Below are 18792 nucleotides of genomic sequence, written 5' to 3'. Positions count from 1 at the left end.
TTCCTTCCTTCCTTCCTTCCTTCCTTCTTTCTTTCTCTTTATTTCTTTCTATTGAGACAGAGTCTCTGTAACCCAGGCTGGAATGCAGTGGTGCCATCTCGGCTCACTGCAACTGCTGCCTCCTGGGCTCAAGCCATTCTCCTGCCTCAGCCTCCCAAGTAGTTGAGATTGCAGGCTTGCGCCACCAAGAAGCCCAATGAATTTTTGTATTTTTAGTAGAGGCAGGGTTTCACCATGTTGATCAAGCTGGTCTCAAACTCCTGAACTCACGTGATCCTCCCACTTTGGCCTACCAAAGTGCTGGCATTACAGATGTGAGCCACGGTGCCCAGCCATCTTTCATATAGTATAATAATAAAATATTGTGGCTAGTTTTAGAAACTTATCCTTAGATATATACCATGGCAGCATCGTATACAGTTTTTTAACTTTAATAAAATCTAAAGGTTTTTTTTTTTTTTGGTTTTTCTAAATAGATGATGACATAATACATAATTCCCAAATAGGACTATTACATAACACCAGAATGTTTGTTTTTAATTTCTATAAATTCATGCTTTTAATGTCATTTCTGTTTTTATTTAATAGCTTTTAAATTGTTATTTTAATATGTATGTGTCTCCATTAAAGTTAAGCATAAATATTAATATCAGTTAAACTCAATGACTAGCAGGTTGGCTTCCAAAAAAATTTCTGATGTTAATTTCTTAACTGTCTGTATTTTCAAACCATAATTTCTCTAGTTTTTGAATAGCAATGTTGGGAAACGTTCAGACTTTTTTTCCAAATTACAAATAAGTCATTTGGAGAAATGTCTTCTGATCAGCTACATTCTGAAGACTTACCAGTTATGTTCTCAAACTATGCTGAAATACTCAGCATAAGTATAGCATCAGCATCTACATATTTCATGTTAAAAATGTATGTGTCATGGTTCATCAACTTATTTTCATTCAGCAAGTCTTTGTTGTACACCTGCTGTATGCACAGGAGGTGGCAATGCATTTCCTGAAATCAGTAAGACAAAATTGGTTCCACTGAAATCTTGCTGAGAAATAGAGGCAGCGATCCTCAACTGACAGTTCTAAAATGATTGCCATGGCTCAATGTAGACTGTCTAGACCAGGTTACTAACCCAAGTGGAAAATTTGCCCCAGAGGGTTTTGTGTGGCCAGAACAATATTTCTAGTACTTTGAATATGAATGCCTTCCAGCTAGGGAGAGGTACTGTTTTGTTTTCTCACCTGGAACCTAACTCTGTCACATTTGCCTTCTTGGCCCCTTCTGTAAGCCAGAGGCCCCTGGGCTATAGCAGGAGGCAACAAGCCATGACCTATGAACCAAATCTGGCTCCAGACCTGTTTGTGTGCCACCCATGAAATATTCTCTATGGTTTTGAAGGCTTATAATTTTTCAAAAGGATATGCCACAGAGACTTATGTGGCTTACTTAAATAATATATTTACCATCTTGATTTTTACAAAAAAAGTTTGTTCATTCCTAGTCTAAAATAACACTCCCCATGTGTTTGCTGATGTACTCATATATAGACTTATTACACACGCACATCAAGTAACTTATATTGCCAGAGAAAATTGCGAAAGTCTTTGCAATGATCCACAAAGATTCCTGGAAGTTGTGTCTAACACATTCCTCAGGTAAGGTTTTCTGATTCTATAATGTCCTGCAACGTTGATATCATTAAGATATTTTACACAAAACCCTGTAATTTATAGATGATCCATGGCCATGCAACTGATTCTTGTCCATAAACGTGTAGGACAACGTTATTTTGTGACACTGCAATTTACTTCCCCACCCACGATGGAAGAGCCGGTCTTGCATCCATTAAGCACATTCATTTTGGCATTATTGGGTGCCTAGTTGTATGACACTTAGATTCTCTTTTGAACTGGCTGTAATAACTTACTGGTTTCTTCATTAACTAATGAGATAAATACAATAGTTGATACATGTTCTTTTTATGTTCATATGACGTTATGAGCTTACCAACTTTCACCCTTTATATCTGTTAACTTATTTATGTTCTATAGATATGCTATTGTACTAATATATATTATAAACATGGAGATTCAAAAAGCAAGAGCTTTTTGAACACAGTGTGACATGCACACCCCACTTTTGATGCTACTATAATTTTTAATATACTTAAATGTTTTAGCTACCTTGATCTTGTGAAAGAAAACTAAGAAAAATTTCTGACAAATAGCTCAAATTATTGAATACACATTTTCTGAGTGTATTGAAGATGTTTTTTAAAACAACTTTAAGTCATATCAGTTAGTCCAATAAGGACAGGTGGATTTTTTTAATGTTGGATGGAAATGTACATTCTAATGATCAAACATCACTAACATAATTTACTATTGTCTGTGAAATCAGACTTTCAAATGTAGCTGCATTTCTCTTCCTTAAAGCATACTCTTGGATTTACTTATGTTTTTACAAATCTAGGTCTTAAACATCTTTGCCATCATTTATAATGCAGACTTCATGCCGAGAAGAGCACTCGATACTGCCACCGAAGTTCTGTTGTCTGGTGTCGTTTTGTCAATTATGCTGATGCCAGGGACCATGGAACAGTGCCACTATTTCCAAGAGCATCAGCACATCGAAAGATCTTCATGCAATGGTTGTTCTAGAAAAGTCTACTACATTGGTTTATGCTTTAAAAATAGTTACTACCAGAGTGGTAATTTTCCAGTCTATCCATTAAAAGTTCAAGTGTATTATCGCATTTTTTAAGTTGTAAAAGGATGATGTACACATATCCTTAAACATAGTATATAAAAGCAACGACTCAATGGAGATTTATGTGATAAGATTACTCATGTAAAGAAAACTATTTTTCTTCGAATTAATAGTGCAATTTAAAACTGGAAGGCATTTTCTTTAAAAATGTATTCCCTATACCACTGAAACAAAAAAAATCAAATATAAAGCCCTGTGAAAAGTCATACCTTTTTCAATTAACAGGGACTTACAAAAATTTTATTGAACAATAAGAATATTAAAACCCAACATTTTTTGTAAAATTTATGTGGGGTTCTTAATGAGTAGCAGGTAGCTTTATGTCTGCCACAAACCTTTGGTAAATGTGATTTAAATGCAAATGTCATGTAGTAAGAGATCTGATATTTCTTTTAGAGACTAAGATTCATGCAGTGTTTGCACTAGTGTCCTTTACATGCTAGCACCTTCTTTCACTGCCTCACTCATGTATGGAACTTCTATACATATATAGACATAGTACTCATACATGGTATATATATATACACACACACACACATGCACATAGCGCCATGATATTCATCCATGGTACTTACATACATATAAATTAATTCTTATTGAAATAGTGTTAAAACTACAGTATGGTTTTGTGTTATGATAAAATCTACATTATTCCCTGAACCTTGGCATATTCTGTACACAGCTCTGATTCATCTGACATTTGAGGACATCATAATCTTGACATTTTGAGCTTCTGAGGAAGTTCCTGTTACACTAAGAATTTTGGCATGCTACTGTTCCAAAATAAGTGATGATTTTAGTTCCAGCAGATAGTCTGAATTCATAACGAAGAGGGTAAAAATCACCAATGCCACCCCTAACATCAAAATGATCTACACTTAAAAAATCCTACAGTCTTCTAAGTGATCAGCATACCCACTGACTTAGACCTTCGAGGATCCTCCCAGTTTCCAAGTTCTGCTTAGTCCTAGCCCAAATAACTACACTGTTGTCAAAGAGACCAGGTCTGGAATTGGTGTGCCCTGATGACAGCTTACGACAATGCCAGCTCCAAATAGGCCTCAATTTTTCCTGAAAGACACACTTTATATTATGACATTTTGGTACAACTAGAAAGATGCCAAAATTAAATATATAATCAATTGCTTCTTAATCTGTGTCCCCTGCCACTTCATTCTTAGCAGTCATTATAATGTTTTATTTATAAAAATTTGTGTGTATGACTCCCTGTATAGACTCTAAGCCCATGCTGGGTGGGGATAATGATTCATTAATCAATATTCTCATTATCTGCATATAGAACAGTGACTGACACAGAGAATAATACAAATAAATGTTTGTCTTGTTTAAATAAATCAAATAAAATGTATTTCTGTAATCAATCCACAGTCCATAATTGAGATGATTCTGCACTTTTTAGAGTACAGATGTCCAAAAAAGATGTCTACAGATTTATCACTGTACATATGTCAGAATCAAATACATTATTATAGATAGTTTATGAATCAGTACAATAGAAAATTATGGTCACGGACTATAACATTTAACTTTAGATATTCGCATTGCTAGGTCATGAAACACTAATACAATTTAATCTTGCGTTTGCAATAAATCCCTAGATTCATGAAAGAATGATGAAACAATACGGAATTCAATTTTTCTGGCCATGTAGCTTTTAGAGCTTATATGAGTATGAATGACTCATATATCTCAAAACCATGAACTTATCAAATTCACCCTTTAAAACTGTTACAGGAATTGAGTGAGAAATAGAATTGTGCATGAAGATGCTATATGTAATTGAAAAATAGAAACAAGGGTAAATAAAATTTGCAGCATATTGACACAAACCCACATTAAAACTATAAGACTGTCATTAAAAACACATTTAAAAATCTGTAAACTGTCAAAAAAATGTCTGCCTATAGCACAACCTATATCTATTGGCTTGGGGATAAAACACATCCAAAATTTAATTTCTCAAATTCAAATTAGGAATGTTATTCTGGTTTTATGATTTATACCATAGGCTGGAAAAATTATTTGAAAAATTATGCATTTAATTAGCTCAAAAATAATCGTTCTGAAACTGACAAAAAAAGAACCAGAAAACAGTGAGTTTCAGCTAAATTTAAATGTTTATGCAGAACTTACCATAGCTGCCAGCAAGTGCTTATTGTACAGTTTCTTGAATTAATGAAAAAATCTTTACTGGAAATAAGATCAACAGCTTAGAAAATACTGAGACAAAGCTTTAATAAGAAACAAAAATCCAGAAAGGTCTATTTCTTACTTCATTTTTCTTCTTCCTTTTGGAAATCTCGAAAGTGTCTGAAGATTTGTCATATTTTAACATTTGACACACTTTGTTTCAGATGCATGAACAACATTATTTTACATCCTAGTGGGCAAAAGAGCAAGGGATATCAGGTATTAGCTAGCATAAAAGGAAATAGCAAAATGTGGAGGCGTGTACGAGTGAAGACAGACTCTGCATAGGCATCAGGGTGAGATTAGACAGTGAGAATTTGCTCCAAGCAGCACCCATACCTGGTTTTTTTCTTGCAGGTCAATTTGTGACATCTTGAAATCAGGACTTTGAGAATTTGCACTTAATCTAATTTTCTTATCCAAGAGCTCTTCCATTTCTTTCACCTTGATCTTCAGCCTTCTATTTTCTCTCTCCAGTCCCTGCTTTTCTGTTTCAAGTATTTCCCTCTTGTCCCACTCCGAGGTGTTTTCAGCTTGCAATCTCTCCAGCTACACACAGAAAACACAAAAAAGCAGCATGCAGCATTTGCAATTGCCAAAAGGTAACGCCACCGACAAACAGACTCCCATTAAGAAAGGTTCGTGGATATGTCCATTGATATAATTTTAAAAAGAAAATTCTATTTGTTTGAAAACATGAGAAAAATACAAAAGTCTGAAGATCAGGCCAAACCGTAGATAAACAGACTTTTCTTCTTGGTTCATGTAACTATCTCTACAGCCATATGGACCATATTTTTCAAATACGTGTGTCAAGTGAAAAACTGCTGCTCTTGGGAACACATTAATCTCCACTCTCAACTGATGAACATTCTCAGTGGAGAAGACACAAAACCATTTTGTGAGCAATTTTGATTGGATATATTTCACTTATTCATTCACTCATTTATCTAGGGAATAGATAGATGCTATATGGATCTATCTATCTATCTACCTATCTATCTATCCATCCATCCATCCATCCATCCATCCATCGATCCATCCATCCATCCATCTATGCAACATTCGCAGTTGCCAAAAGGTAATGCAAAAGGTAATTTCATTTTGACCAGGCGCGGTGTCTCACGCCTGTGATCCCAGCACTTTGGGAGGCCGAGGCGGGCGGATCACGAGGTCAGGAGATCAAGACCATCCTGGCTAACACAGCGAAACTTCGTCTCTACTAAAAATACAAAAAATTAGCCTGGCGTGGTGGTGGGTGCCTGTAGTCCCAGCTACTCGGGAGGCTGAGGCAGGAGAATGGCGGGAACCTGGGAGGTGGAGCTTGCAGTGAGCTGAGATCGCGCCCAGCCTGGGCGACAGAGAAAGACTCCGTCTCAAAAAAAAAAAGAAAAACAAAGAAAGAAAAGTAATTTAATTTTATATTGAAATACATATAGATGCTTTATAATTTTGTATTTTAAAATTTTACATTAAAATATTTTCAATGTAAAATTATATAAAATTGAAACAATACCACAAACAAATAAAATCATATTGGGACACAGCCATGCTTCACACTTTGCCTATGACTGCCTTCATACACAAAGGCTAAGTTAAACTGTTGAGAGAGAGACCATATAGGTAGTAAAGCCCTAAATAGTTATTTTGTGGTCCTTTACACTAAAGTTTTGTCTACCTCTGCCCTCTTCCCATGGTTCTCAACCAAGGCTGCATGGTATATCAACATGAGGAGATTTTTATAACCATCAATGACCAGAAGCCTACTTTAGAAAGTCTGATTTAAGATAATTTTAATATCTCCTTTGGTTTTTATTATTTTAGTGTTTTTATGTTTTAAAGAGGCAATATCAAATGTATTTATTTTCTGCAGTTTTATTACACCTAAGTGCTCATTATGATGAGGTGCAATTATATTTATCTGCTATAATTTTTTTTTGTGGACATTGTAAGTAGAAGTGAATAGTAGCTTTTTTTGCTGGAAATTATAGTCCTGAGCTATGCATTCTAATCTGACTTCACGATTTATCCTCTGGATAAGCTTAGTCAGGTAACTTCATCTACCCCAATGTGGACAATTTATCTAATCTGATGAGGTTTGTGAGAAGTGAAATTAATCAAAGTAATTAGAAAGCACTTTGTCTAGCAATGTAATACTTAAAGGAGAAACACTGTGGTAATATAAATTTTTTTAAAAAATGTATATTTCTCTCATAGATTTGGGCATATGGACATCAATTTAATTTATTGCATAAATCTATACAGCAGAGTAACTCTTTACAGTAGAAAATCTGTTAGAATCTCATCCTGGTTCCACCACTTACTCATTGTCTAATTCTGGACAAGACATTTATTGTCTTATTAAGTTTTCTCACTAGTAAAATTAGTATGGTACCATACATATAATACCATAAATGCAATACCACAAATACCATATTTATGGTATTGTGTGGACAGAAGAGGGTCAACTACTCAAAATTCCTTGCAAACTATTTAGGATGATTAAAGTATGAGGCATTTTAAAAATATCTCAAAAGGATAAACATTCTAAATTACTTGTTTTTACATTGTTAATTATAATGGCTTGATTGCAGCATACTTTATAATTATCATACTGTTATAAAATCTGTTGCTATGACATGTTAAATTCTAAAAACCCATCAACTTAGTCAACATTTAGAAAAATGTTACATTTCAATAATATCCTTTATAATATCATAATAAATTATGATATAAAAGCCCAAAAACTGCTTTTTCATATATATATAATTGCACCATTATTGTAGAAAATGTTCTGTTCCCAAATCTAAGAGATGCTCTGGCTTCTGAAATGTAGGAAACCAAAATTACATTCTTGGCACATTTACCTATTATGTATAAAAAACTAAGGGTCAAATTTTAGATGATGTAGTTTGACATTTGGGATGCTTGTTTGGGAATATGAGGTGAAAATATTATATCACAATTTAATTTAGTACATTACATTACTTTCATTGTTAAGATTAATACTTAAAGTTTCTATTGTTGCCTCACTTGTCAGAATAAAAATAATAAAGTTGCCACAAAAAGGCAGCAACTTAGTGATGAAAAATTAATATAAGGAGAGCAAATGCATTTTTGGGCAAGGACAGATATGCTGTGTCAAGTCTTTGTAAACTTGTAGGATTCTTTTAAATGTTAAAATTAAATCAATTGATTTAACATTAAATAACAGATAACAAGTAGAACCAAGGTTTTAAATAAGTAATACATGGTCTGAATGAACAAATTTTAACTCTTAAGATTTTTTTTAAAGTAATGATTTTAGCAGTAGCAACAACAAAGCTTAAATAATGCCTTCTGATGTTTTACTATTTACAGATTTATCAAAACATACAAATTATTTGATAAATATATGTGTATAACATATTAAAAAGTAAAAATCTTATAAAAATTATTAGCAGTTTTAGTTTTTATTTTGTAAAACTGTTTCTTATCACATCATTCTTTTTCAAGAATCATATGACAATCCACTAATTTAAAAAGCATTTAATTGCATGTACCTTAAAATGATAAATAAAAGATCAAATAATATTTTAAGCTCTCAGAGTTTATCATAAAAAATTACAATAATTTTATCAAATGGAAATAGAATTCCATTGCTTTGCTTCTGATGATGAAGAGAAACTCCTAAAATATTTTAATTCCAACTCAACTGTGAATTTTAACCATTAGTGTGTTCTAGCGTTAAATGAATTTCAGATAACGCAGAAATGACTGAAACATGTTTTCTGAAAATTTTAACGTAAAAGTACATTCTTTGTAGAGTAAGTACTAAAATATTTGTTCACTTAATGACATCAATTTCTTATTAAACACTGAGAAAAAGTACATAAATATCCAACACTATATTTACTGAATGAATATTTATTGAGCATATTTATGTATCAAGAAACAAAGAGGGGCCGGGCGCGGTGGCTCAAGCCTGTAATCCCAGCACTTTGGGAAGGCCACGACGGGCGGATCACGAGGTCAGGAGATCGAGACCATCCTGGCTAACATGGTGAAACCCCGTCTCTACTAAAAATACAAAAAACTAGCCGGGCGCGGTAGCGGGCGCCTGTAGTCCCAGCTACTCGGGAGGCTGAGGCAGGAGAATGGCGCAAGCCAGGGAGGCGGAGCTTGCAATGAGCTGAGATCCGGCCACTGCACTCCGGTCTGGGGGACGGAGCGAGACTCCGCCAAAAAAAAAAAAAAAAAAAGCAAAGAGGAACTGAATATATGACATTAAAAATACAACTAGAATATGAGTTTACTAGAATATGAGTAAAATTGGGCATCTTTTTACAAAGGAAAAAAATTGAGTATCACAGAACGGCTTGCAATAAATCAGGTAGAAGGAGAAGGTTGTTCGAGGAAATGATATTTAAGCTGCAACTTGAAGTTTAACAAGGCAGAAAAGCACAGCCAAGCCCAGAGTATACCAAGCACAGGAAGCAGGAAATATGTTTGAACACTGCAAGACCAAGAGGAGTCTGTCCAGTTATGGAAAGCTAGGATTTGGGGAGGACACGGTATAAAAGGAAATTGGGCAAACACGGACTGGTTCTGAAAAATAAGTATGAATATCACAATCACTTGAGTTGCTTGTAAAAACTGTAGTATTGTGATTATTCCTAAGGATAAAATGTTGGATCATTTTCTAAACATAGCTATTTACTCATTGTTCAACTGTCATCGCTTGATATTGTTGAAAATATACCTAAAATTGTAATCATTAACAACAACTGGAATGCAAGCTTTATGAAACCAGGACTATGTCATTTTGCTCATAAACCCAGCACCAGACACACACTGCATGTGTGCTCCATAAAAAACTGTTAAGTGAGAGAGAAAGCAGATAATGATAGTCTCCAGGAAAAATCCTTTCTGTATTTCAATGACAACAATTAGACACAAAGCAAAATTAAGACAGCACTCTAGGAAAATCCAGTTACTTGACTTACCATGACCTAACATGAAAAGGATTTCTCAGTACATTGACTCTGAGCTCTTACTGCTATTGTCAGAGCTGCTTTACATTTTATAGTAGTGAACACAGTGAGGCAGAGATGATTTTTAATAAAATAACCAACAGATCAGTCCCAATTCTCCTTTCAGACTGACTGCCTCAACTTTTGTTCTTTAAAACATAAGAAAACTTTTTCCTACAACCTAATGTTGTGAGGGAGAAATGAAATCATTTAGGGAAAATATTTATTAACTTCCAAATTCAAGTCAAAAATGTCTAAAGTCATAAGTTTATTCTCTAAAGAAGAAAACATCAACAGCCACTTCAAATACAAAATAGTGTATTAACTTTTTCCTTAACTTTTATCAAGATGACAATCACTTTTTAAATGGCCCTAATCAACTGAGAAAACTCCCAAAAGAATGCACTATATACCACCTGGCAGGCCAGCGAAGAGTCACCTAACACCAATGTGGATGTTCCAGTAATCGATTTGCAAATATTCCGAATTTTGATTTCAGACAAGTTAGCCATAAAACCTCATTATATATACTGTGATTTTGGAGGAAAGAAGGAAATGACAGAAAGCATTTCTGTTTCCTAGCAGTAAGAAATTATCACCCTTTATTGAGGCCCTACGGTATCCCGGGTAAACAGTCATATAGATTATTTCCTATTCTTACAATGATTCCACAAATCATTTGGCTGTGCTACGCATGAGGGAGCTGGGGTTCCAAGAGTAGAAGACATTTTCCAGTTGGGCAAGGAGTCCAAGCCATGGTTCACCTAAAGATCCTCTCTAGTTCTATTTCTGAGCTCAGACACCAGTAAACAGGACCACATATCTACTTGCAATAGCAACTACCAGATTCTGAATCCTATATTGCATTATAGCAAAGGTTTCATTTATGATTTTGTTTTGGTTTTATATCTTTTAGGTTTTTTTTTTTCCTCGTTGTTCTGTCTCGGTCTAAGGCAAATTAATTCACAAGAGAGGCAATTTCTGTAGAATCACATTTAAAAGTCTGGCAACTCCATTTTAAACGAGTCCATATTATCAATATCACCCCTTGTATCCTTTACCAGTCTTCCTCTATGTCTGAGAATCACACATTAGAATTGGAGGAACCCCTTCCTAAATGAAAGTCTACTTCCAATCTGTCCATAGTTAAACATAGCCTAGGGATAGGTCAGTCTCTTTCTGACCAAGAGTCAACTGTACAATAAATGATTTTAGTGATATGTAATGTCATACATATTTTAGTTGCTTTCTTTTTATTTAAAATACTTGGAGAATTTCTAAAAGTAAAAATTGCCTCACTAGTTTGACACAAAATGTGTGCCAAAGTTAAATATAAAAGAAGAGAGTGGCCAAAATGCTATTTCAGATTAAACATGAATCAAAAGCAATGTAAGCATTTTTTAATGCATCTATTTCTAAATAAGTCAGTACATAGTAGAATGACAAGCGAAAATACATTTGTAAATACTTTGATTATGTTCTGGTAGAGAAAACTTACAAACCTCACAAGTAAAATCTCTTAAGGGGATGCTTTGGGCCCTGGATTTCACAACAACCATGCACTGCCTCAAAAGTTCTTAATGATCTTATAGAATTAATACTTTCCCCATCTAAATTAGAAGTAATAATCATCTATACATAACTTAGAAACTATGAAAACTAAACATAAAAATAAACATGTTACTGTTATCCCTGCAAAATGAGAAATGTTTCATGAAAGTATTCAAGCCCAACTAGAGAAAAGCCTTGATTTAAAACCAAAACAGGAAAAAGATGCCCTTCTTTCACTCCCATGCCAAACGCTGATATGCTCCCACGGATTTCTTATAAAATCAAGGAAGTGGGAAACTTTACAGGATGAGTACTTACCAAATTTGAGAAGTGAAACACAATAGAGCTGTTAAAATGTAGATCTTGTTCCAGTGATAATAGGAGCAAGGGGTTTATATAAAGCATCTATAATGGGACTTAATTTTACCAGGCACAAACTACACTCTCAAGCGTGCTCTATTATTAGGAAGAAATATGCAAACACACAATACTTAACAAGATCTGCCTTAGAAAAATGAACGTATTATAAGGGAATTGTAATTAAACATGGGAGGTAAACGCTCTATTTGCAAAATCTCTCCTAGAAGTAATTTTAAAAGTAGACAAATTATCTTGGCACCAAAGTTGCCAAACAGGTATTCTCAAGGATTTCAATTGATCTCAGTATCGGAGAAACATGAAACCTGCTGATACTGCCTAAAACAAGCTTTTCTGCTCAACCGAGAATATGCTTTGTGTTAATCCATATATTTGTTTTCTCTAAAGAATTAACAAGCATTATTTGTAGACACTCTGATGGTTCAGAAAAAAAGCAAGTTAGTTTCAATTATTAGCATTGAGTTGTAAAGAAGAAAAAAGTTTATATATAATTTAAAGGAGGAAAATAGTGGGATAAGATATGGTAAAATGAATCAGAACTGGAGAATGATGCACAAAGAAAGAATAAAATTGTGACAGAGTATTAATGAGCACCCCTTTTAAATCATCATATTTTATTCCATATCTGTGCTAAGAATGATTTAGCATAACCATTTTGTGTTTTATATATATTGCTGTTCTAATATCTGGGTTTTTAGGGGGAAGCTGAATTTGCCAAAACTGATACATTGATGAACTCTTTGAAAAAAAAAAATGAAGACTAACAATTAGCTTTTTTGTAATTAAACCAGAACTACATATGCATTGACATTAAAATTTGATCAACTAGACAAAAGGATTACTCTTATAACTGGGTAACCTAATTCTTTTTTTATTCATCTTTAAAATCAGCAGTTTTTATTGGCTTCTCTATTCATCACTGAGTTATAATGACAACTGTGGTGATAGATCAACCGCCCATAAGTACGTAACTTTGATTCTGGGCTGATATTATTTATTCAGTTTATCTATCATTGGACAAATACTAGTGTTTATTATATATAGATACAGATATCTAGATATACATATTTTGCTGGTGTATACACACAAAATTGATCTTATATCCAGTAATATCTCTAAACTCTCAGAAAATATATCTTGTAGATTATTTTGTGTTTTGTAAATAGATAATTGTATCATTTTTGATCATTGTAATTTTGTATCTTTCCAACACTTATCATTGTATTTATTTGTCTTCTTTTGTGGAAGTGGCTGGGACCTGAAGTAAAATATTAAACTGATAGCAGGCTTCCAATCATTATTAAGTAAAACATTTGCTCTAAAATGTTGCTACTTGTTATCAGATTTTAACAGTCCACTTTGATTGCTACTGTGTTAAAATGTTTTTCCCTATAAGCATAAATTTAGTTTAGGCAAATGCTTTTTAAATAACATTTGCGATAACCATGCCATTGATTTTTGCTTTTAGTCTGTTTAATGTGATGTTTTGCATAATAGATGTTCTAATGCTATAATATGTCTTCCACTACTGTGACAAAGCAATTTTTAATTACTAAATTTAAATTAATATTACTTGCACTTGATGAATGTGTTTGCTACTAAATTTATCTGTGAAATTAACTGTAATTTTCCTTTCTCCTATTATCTTTCTTTGGATGCAGTAGTAAAATTAAATTAACACATTGGAAAAAGTTGGAAAGTTTTTCTGCTTTTCTCTTCTCTGGAAGATGTCCTTAAAAATTGGAATCATATATCCTAAATAGTACAGCTTGTGCAAAAACTTTTCTGATACTGGAGTTTCATAGCAAGAAGAGTTTTCGTTTATTATATTTTAATTTAATTACTTGCTGTTATAATCCATTCAGACTTTCTATTTCTAAAGTGTCATGTTGGGTAAGCTATATTTTTCTGGTCAATAATTTGTTTCATGCAAGGTTTCATTTTTATTAGCAGTGTCTCTTCATGGTGTTTCCTTATATTTGTAAACCTCTGCCTTATCAAAAACTATGTCTGCTTTTTACTACTAGTAACTTCTAATTATAGCTTCTTGATTAATTAGTTATTTTTTCCAAAGAATTAACTTCTGGCTTTGCTATCTCTATTAAAGTGTTAAAAAATTATTTGATCAATTCCTAGTATTGTCATTCTTCTCTTCTTTCTACACTTTTCTTCTGCCACTTTTTAAAGTTTTAAAGTAGAATATTAGCTTATTTGCTTTTTTGTCTTTGTTATTTTTGTTATTCTGGATACTCCAAGAAGCAATTCTACAACTCATTGTAGAAGTGTAAGAAATTTATTAGGGAGAATGCCTAGGAGAAAAAATGGAGAGGAAGACAAGAGAAGTGGCGAATAGTCAAACTATGATTTGTGATGCAAATCTGGCTTTGAGTGAGGGAGAAGCAGGAAAGAAGGGAGGATGCTTTGAAGCCTCTGAGACCCAGTGCAGTCTAAGCAAAGTTATGCAAGACCCTCAAGGGGTGTTTGAGTCAACATCAGTAGCCAGAGGAACATCACACCTCCCAGGAACACAGAGGTCAGTGTTAGGCTGGGAGCAGCCTGTGGAAAGCAAGATCTCATTTCCTGGTTTCAGAACGTAGCAGCTGGGTTCTGACTTAACTATACTCCCTAAAATTGAGACAGGAGAGGCATTGTCTAATGCCAGACACAGCTATTTCCTTATATACGTATTGATGTTATACCTGTTTTTAAGCTTTGCAGTATCCCTCAAGATTTCAATGTTTTTATCTTTCAGTCTTAAATTACATTAAATTTATTTATTTGCTAGACTTATTTAGATGTCTGTTTTGTAATATCCAAGTAAATTAGTTTCTTAAAGTAATTTTTTGTCATCAATACAAAAATAGATGACTATGGCTATAAAATAGTATCCTTTGAAAATTGCATAGTTTAAAACATGAACACATACTAAATCTCAATCTCTCAACCCAACCTCCAAAGATCAAAACTGAGAAAAAAATAAAATCACTGGTAGTTGCAAACCTGTCAACATAATAAAGAGGCTTAGACTTATAGAATCTTGACTGATATGTAAGAGGTGCAAAAAATGTCTGAGGGCAGCGGAGCTTTCTCTGGAGACGACAGGGGAGCAGAGTAAGATAGGGATGGTGCAGAAGAGAAAACACACTATGCTGGATGTCCTGTGAAGGTAGCCACATCACCTTAAGCAGGGAAATAACTGAGAACAGGTCTCAGACTTGGGGAGCCAGAACACAAGCTACTATCAGAAATGTAACAAAGGAGATTAGAAAGCCCAGGGGTAATTGTTTTCAGGTTTTTCAAGGTCATGGGTAGCACTCTAGATTGCAAGAGGTATCTTGGAAAGCAGGGGTGTCATTTAGAAACTTCCTGGAAAGGGACAGTAGGAAAGCAAGAAGTTGATATTAAGGGAATTATCAAAGAATCATAAGACAAATTTCTTTTCATCCCCCTACCCAAAAGCCTGAATTTTAAAAAAGTGTCCCTTCACTGTATCGACAAAAGAGGGCACACTACAACTAAGATATTAAGTACACAACTCATAATTTTTATTATTCCACTTTCCCCCATAGAACCCACCTGTTATCACTTTTTCTTGCTATCCGAGGAAAATCCTATCCAACTGTTATGGACTGAATTGTGTTCCCCCCAATATTTTTGTTTAGAAGTCTTATCCTCAGTGTGATTGCATTTGGAATTAGGTCCTATAAATACGATAAATATGTAATAAAGGTTAAGAGGATTCATTAGGGTGGGGCCTTAATCCAATGGAACGGATGTCCTTATAAGAAAAGGAAGATGCACCAGAGATCCCTCTCTCCAAGTGAGCACAGAAGAAAGACCATGTAAGGACACAGTGTTCAGACCATACTAGACAATATTCATTATAACACCCTAAGAAAATTAATTCATGATTCTATAATGTTAAAGAGAGAAAAAGAGTCAAAGAAAAAAAGAAAGTAAGAAAAACTACTGGGAGGGGCAGGAAAATGGTAGCTCAAAACTGTAAACGGATAGAATAACTTTTGCAACTACCAATTATAATAAATTTACATAAAGATCATCAGTGGGTTTCAGAATCATTAGATAAAGGGTTTCTGGAGAAAACGATACATTCAGGAATCAAAGTGTTCTACCACACACGACTTCCAATTTCAGAGTGAGTATGATATTGGAGAAAGCTGGCAGTTCACACCTTAACTAAGGGATTCTATTTAGCATAGGTAATAGCTGAACAACATGGCATTGTTTCTCTTCATACGAAGCATTAGGAAATCCATGGAGATGTTATATATTATCCTTACTAAAAATCCGTTAACCTGAGTCTAGTCTGTCAATCAGTGGTTCTCAACCATGATGATTTTGTCCTGAGGAGACATTTAGCAAAGTCTGAAGATGGTTTTAGTTGTCACATCTGAAGAAGTACTACTGGCATCTGGCGGGTAGAGAAACCAGGAGTACTGCTAAAATCCTACAATGCACAGGGCGGCACCCCACAATATGTCAATAGTGCCAAGGGGGAGAAATCCTGCTCCAGACCTAATTCTTGTTTGTAGGAAATACAGAACATAGAAGAATAAAGGATACCATTAACAATCAATTAGACCAATACAGAATATAGCATATTATGCCACTGAACCTATCTCATTGTTTAAAACACCACTTTCGGGGGAAATAATGACAGAATCTATTCTAAACTAAAAGCAAATAGGAAGATATAACAGCAGACGCATTAACAAAACTAGACTGGAGGCTGCTTTACAATAATGCCTATAAAAGACATTCCAGGAAAAAGAGAATTTATGAATTAGCTATTGATAATATCAATAATTTATTAATTTATTCAGTTTGATCATTATGATTATGTAGGTAAATGCCATTATTCTAGGGAGATGCACGTTAACACGTTTGAGACAGGCATCATGATGACTGCCCCATGTGTTGAAATAGTATACCTACAACAGACAATAACCTTAAAAGATAAAAGATAGTGCTGATCTTAACATTTATTAAAGTTAGAAATATACTTTTTTAAAGAACATAGATAAAGAAAAACATATTGCAATAGTAGCCTATGTAGGAAATGGTATGGAAAAATATGCAGAAAATGTAAAATGAATGATTGAGCACAAAGAGAAGGGCTTTGTAGAAACCAGTGGTGATCGTGTGCCATGAACTAAAGCAGATTGCCTAAGAAAGTTGTCTGTGTCTGAGTGCTAAATAAGTAAAAAGTAAACCTATTTATTAAACATAAATATGAATGTATGCCTTGGGTATCAAGATATCACCATCACTCCCAGGGTCCTGCTTGCAGAATTTTATTTATACTCTGGCACAGATGGACAAGTTCTAGATAAAACATGTTTTCCCACTGTACACTATAAATACGTATTGATTCTGATGTTTCAAGCTTTTATTTACTTGGTAAGGTTAAAACTTCAGGATGTGGGAAAAAAAAATATTGTGTTAGTTGTGACATCAGCATTAAAGGTACATTTGAGTGAAGATTTACATCCGTAGCCTACGTTTTCTCTTCTAGGAGTAGGAAAACATTTTGCAAGTGCGAGTTAGTTGAAAGGATCGATGACTCAAATATGTCAGTGAGCCAAAGTCCAACACGAACATTTGTCCAAATTCAAAAACAAATGTCAATGCCTATGGATCGATTACATAAGACTCTTCAGCTCACCTGACCTTTTTACAGAAAGGTTCTTAACATTTATGGTAGAGGATAGTATTTCCCAAACGATTAGATAAAGGTCAGAGTATACACTTGAGTGTCGTTTGAAATTTAGTTTTCAATAATTATGTATGATCAGAATTCAAAATCATTTGTAGTGAAAATTTTAAGTGGCTCTTGTCTAGAACCGGGCATATATCCTTTGAGCTTCCTATTATGCTTGCTTTTACCTCAATGCTCCACCTCACTGCTGCGCTCCGCATTCTCTCACCTCCACAAAGTAAAATCGATGGGAGAAGGAAGAATCTCCTTCCTTCTGTTGCCAGCAGTCCTAGTGTCAAATAAAGGAGTAAGTTAAAATGACAACTGCTCCTACTCAACCTAGATTAATGGATAGAGCATACATGAGGAAAAGCCTTTGTGGGGGCCAAGATGTTCAACTATAAAAAGAGGAAATACAGAATGAGTATTGAAAAATTTAAGGACCTAGGGGCTAAAAAAGCAGTGGTCAGGATTGTGGGATCGCCTTATAAGTCATTGGTACTGAAATAAGTAAAGAAAGGCTTGAACTCTAAATGTCAAGAAAATGACTAGCTTCTGAGAGCAGATTATTAAAGGAGTATAGAACCACTTTGCTGGGGTCCATTGAAATGAGTGAATGTCATACTAGATACATGGAGTAAACACCAGCATTATTAAGCAAGGCAGTAGAAAGTATATGGTAAAGGATTCCTTTGACCAATTAAAATGATTACTATGTAGCCAGTGACAAGATTTAATGAAATCTTTTCTAGAACAAAAATTTCAATGGACTCAGAAAAAAAAGTGTATTCACTCTATTTGAAAAACAAACATTGAACATATAAAATGATTCATTATCTTCACAAAATATCAAGAATATTTTTAAGCTTATAAAATAATTTAGGTTTCTACTTAAGGAAGTTCAATTGAAGATTTCTTCCATGTTAAAATTGAGTTCAACAATAGGTTCAAGATCACTTTTTTGTTGCTGTTAATATCCAAATACTTCATCTTCCAAATAAATAGGTGGCATTTACTGAAAATTTAATGGTTGTATGTAATTTATAAATCATCACCCTTATTTTAATGTGAAGGTCTATTATCTCCATACCATGGCTGAACATAATATATGGTATTATTTGTCCTATTATATATCATTTCATTAATTAT

At 34.0% G+C, this 18792-nt stretch overlaps 1 protein-coding gene and 1 long non-coding RNA gene across 4 annotated transcripts in view; one reads left to right on the top strand and one right to left on the bottom strand.

Moving 5' to 3' along the window:
* LOC105513230 overlaps positions 1-2965 on the top strand; it is a 7455-nt gene extending 4490 nt beyond the window's left edge. Inside the window, exon 2 of the long non-coding RNA XR_001001968.1 lies at positions 2476-2965. This is a non-coding gene — a long non-coding RNA (uncharacterized LOC105513230). The remainder of the gene's footprint in view (positions 1-2475) is intronic.
* CCDC102B (coiled-coil domain containing 102B) overlaps positions 1-18792 on the bottom strand; it is a 365304-nt gene that overhangs the window by 176583 nt on the left and 169929 nt on the right. For all 3 annotated transcript variants that reach the window (XM_011944077.1, XM_011944078.1, XM_011944079.1), the window contains one exon: positions 5323-5532. In XM_011944077.1, the coding sequence (XP_011799467.1) occupies positions 5323-5532 (210 nt within the window). The remainder of the gene's footprint in view (positions 1-5322; positions 5533-18792) is intronic.

This window comes from Colobus angolensis, unplaced genomic scaffold, assembly GCF_000951035.1.
Source record: "Colobus angolensis palliatus isolate OR3802 unplaced genomic scaffold, Cang.pa_1.0 Scaffold225, whole genome shotgun sequence".
NCBI lineage: Eukaryota > Metazoa > Chordata > Mammalia > Primates > Cercopithecidae > Colobus > Colobus angolensis.
Note: the sequence above shows the minus strand (reverse complement) of the source record. Positions and strands in the feature narration are given on the sequence as shown.